Raw genomic sequence first — 2,300 nt, 5'->3', positions numbered from 1 at the left:
GAGAGGAGAGGAGAGGAGAGGAGAGGAGAGGTGAGTGTGGGCATGAGGCTCTCAGTCCCAGAGGCCCACACCCCGCAGCGTCCCCTGGGCTGAGCTGAAGGTCATGGCCAGGCTGCTCCCTGGTTGCTGGGCCTGAGCCTGGGGGCAGCACCTGTGCAGAGTGTGAGGAGGGGGAGCAGGAGGGTCCAGGCCATGGTGAGGCTGCCAGGCTCTGCTCTGAGCCCTCAGCTGGGGTGTGGTCTTCAAGGCTCCTCACCCCTGGGTGGGCGGGGCCTCATGCAAATCCACTTCCTTCCTCCTGGGCCTCAGGGGTGTCTCCCTGCTGAGCAGCACAGGGCTCAGTGGAGGAGGCTGTGCCAGGGCTCCATGCACAGGCCTGAGCCAGGTTCCCAAGGCCCTGTGCTGTCCAGGTAGAAAGGTCTGTCTGGCTGGTGTTGCCCAATGTTTGAGCATCGACCCATGAACCAGGAGGTCCTGGTTCTATTCCAGGTCAGGGCCCATGACCTGATTGGGGGCTTGATCCCCAGTAGGAGGGTTGCAGAAGGTTGTCAATCAGTGATTTCTCATCATTGATGTTTCTATTTCTCTCTCCCTCTTCCTACTTTCTCTGAAATCAATAAAGACATATTTTTTAAAAAGATAGTTCTGACCCCTGACCCAGCAGCCTGGCCTCCTCTCTGGGCCTGTGGACAACCCTCAGGCCTGCTCTCTGGTGAGGACTCACCCTCAGGGTGGGGCTAGGGGTCTGGGAGGAGCCTGTGGGGACAATGGTCATGCTGGGGTGGGAGAGGCCAGGATCCCATGGCCAGAGGCAGAGAAATTGCTCATGTGCCTCTCAGGTGACCTTGATCTATTGAGCGCAGCTCTTTTGGGACACAAGAGGCAGCCAATCAATGTTTCTCTCTCATCATTGATGTTTCTATCTCTGTCCCCCTTCCTCTCCTAGAAAAGCAGTAACTGGATCCCCTCATCCCAGCCGGCCTGGATGTTGTCCTCGCCTGTGTCCCACGCGGACATGGGTGGACGCCCTAGGATTCCCCTGCCGTCCACACTGTGACCTCCCCAATAGGAAGGTAGGGACACCCCAAGGCGGGCTTCATCCCTCGGCTCTGTCACTGGCTCCCTCTGTCCTGAATCACAAAATACATGGGACGGGAGAAAGCAGGTTACAGCTGTGAGTGTGTGGAACATGGAGTTTATTCTTGTGTTATTATTTATTCACTAGAGGCCCCAGCAGCCGGACTGTCCTCCTGGCCCCCTCCCTGCAGGGTGAGGGGTGGGGACCCGTCCTGGAGAGGGACCTGCAGGGCCTCATTTGGGACAAAGTCACTGAAGCCCTTTAGAGAACAGCCCTTCACAGGGAGAGGGTGGGGGTGGCCCTCGGACCCTGTGGCTCCAGCCGCTGGGCTGACAGAGGTCACTGCAGGGTCAGCCCTGATCCATCCCCTCCTGCTCCTACTGCTCCTCCTGCTCCTCCTGCTCCCTGTCCCTCCTCAGAGGCCGGGGTCCCGCCCTGTCTCTCAAAGTCCTGGGCAGATTGGGAGCCTGTCTGGGCCCCACAAGGGGAGGTTCTGGAGCAGCGGGAGCAGCCAGGCCCTGCTCCAGGCTGGTCCTGCTCAGACCTCCTCACAGGCCCCGCCTCCCTCCTGGGCCCCGCGATGTGCCCCCCATGGGGTCAGGGCTCTGTCCTGCCTCCCTGAGGACCAGACACTTCCTGCTCAGCCCCTGTCCTTCCAGGGCCCTGCTTCCCTCCATAAAACAATGGAGGCAACAGATGATGTCCAAGGTCACTCCTGAAGCCCAAGGCCTCTGTTCCTTCTTTGAGCAGAGCCCTGGACAGAAGCCCAGGCCCAATGGCTCCTGGGAACGTGGTCAGCCCCGCCCGCCCTCAGGGGTACGGTCTGCGGGGCCTGGTGTGGTCTGTCTCAGCTCCTGCCCACAGGTGAGGGGGGATTAGGATGTAAGTTTCGGCACAAGGACCCCAGTCATGTCTCCCGTGTGCTTCTCCCTGTAGGGCCTTGGGGAGCAGGAGTGGGGAGGGTGATGGGTTTTGAGAGGAAAGAGTCAGCATCTCAGCTCCCAGAAGAGGGACAGGGAGCAGGTCCCCCGAGTCTCTGGGAGGAGCAAACAAGGGAGGGAGGTTTCAGCCCCACTTCCCCTTTGTCTGTGTCACTGTGGAACCCGTATTGGCCACCAATGATATAGCCCACTCCACAGTAATAGTCTCCCTCGTCCTCAGACTGGAGGTTGGAGATGGTTAAGTAGCGGTCGGCCCCGGAGCTGGAGCCCGAGAAGCGATC

At 60.0% G+C, this 2,300-nt stretch overlaps 1 protein-coding gene across 1 annotated transcript in view; it reads right to left on the bottom strand.

Moving 5' to 3' along the window:
• Positions 1-2,153: 2,153 nt before the first annotated feature.
• Positions 2,154-2,300, bottom strand: part of LOC102255101 (immunoglobulin iota chain-like) — a gene marked incomplete at its 3' end in the record, with an annotated part of 3,290 nt that continues 3,143 nt past the window's right edge. Inside the window, exon 3 of the mRNA XM_005872803.2 lies at positions 2,154-2,280. Coding sequence (XP_005872865.2) covers positions 2,154-2,280 — 127 coding nt within the window. The remainder of the gene's footprint in view (positions 2,281-2,300) is intronic.

Source organism: Myotis brandtii, unplaced genomic scaffold (genome assembly GCF_000412655.1).
Source record: "Myotis brandtii unplaced genomic scaffold, ASM41265v1 scaffold3905, whole genome shotgun sequence".
NCBI classification, from domain to species: domain Eukaryota; kingdom Metazoa; phylum Chordata; class Mammalia; order Chiroptera; family Vespertilionidae; genus Myotis; species Myotis brandtii.
Note: the sequence above shows the minus strand (reverse complement) of the source record. Positions and strands in the feature narration are given on the sequence as shown.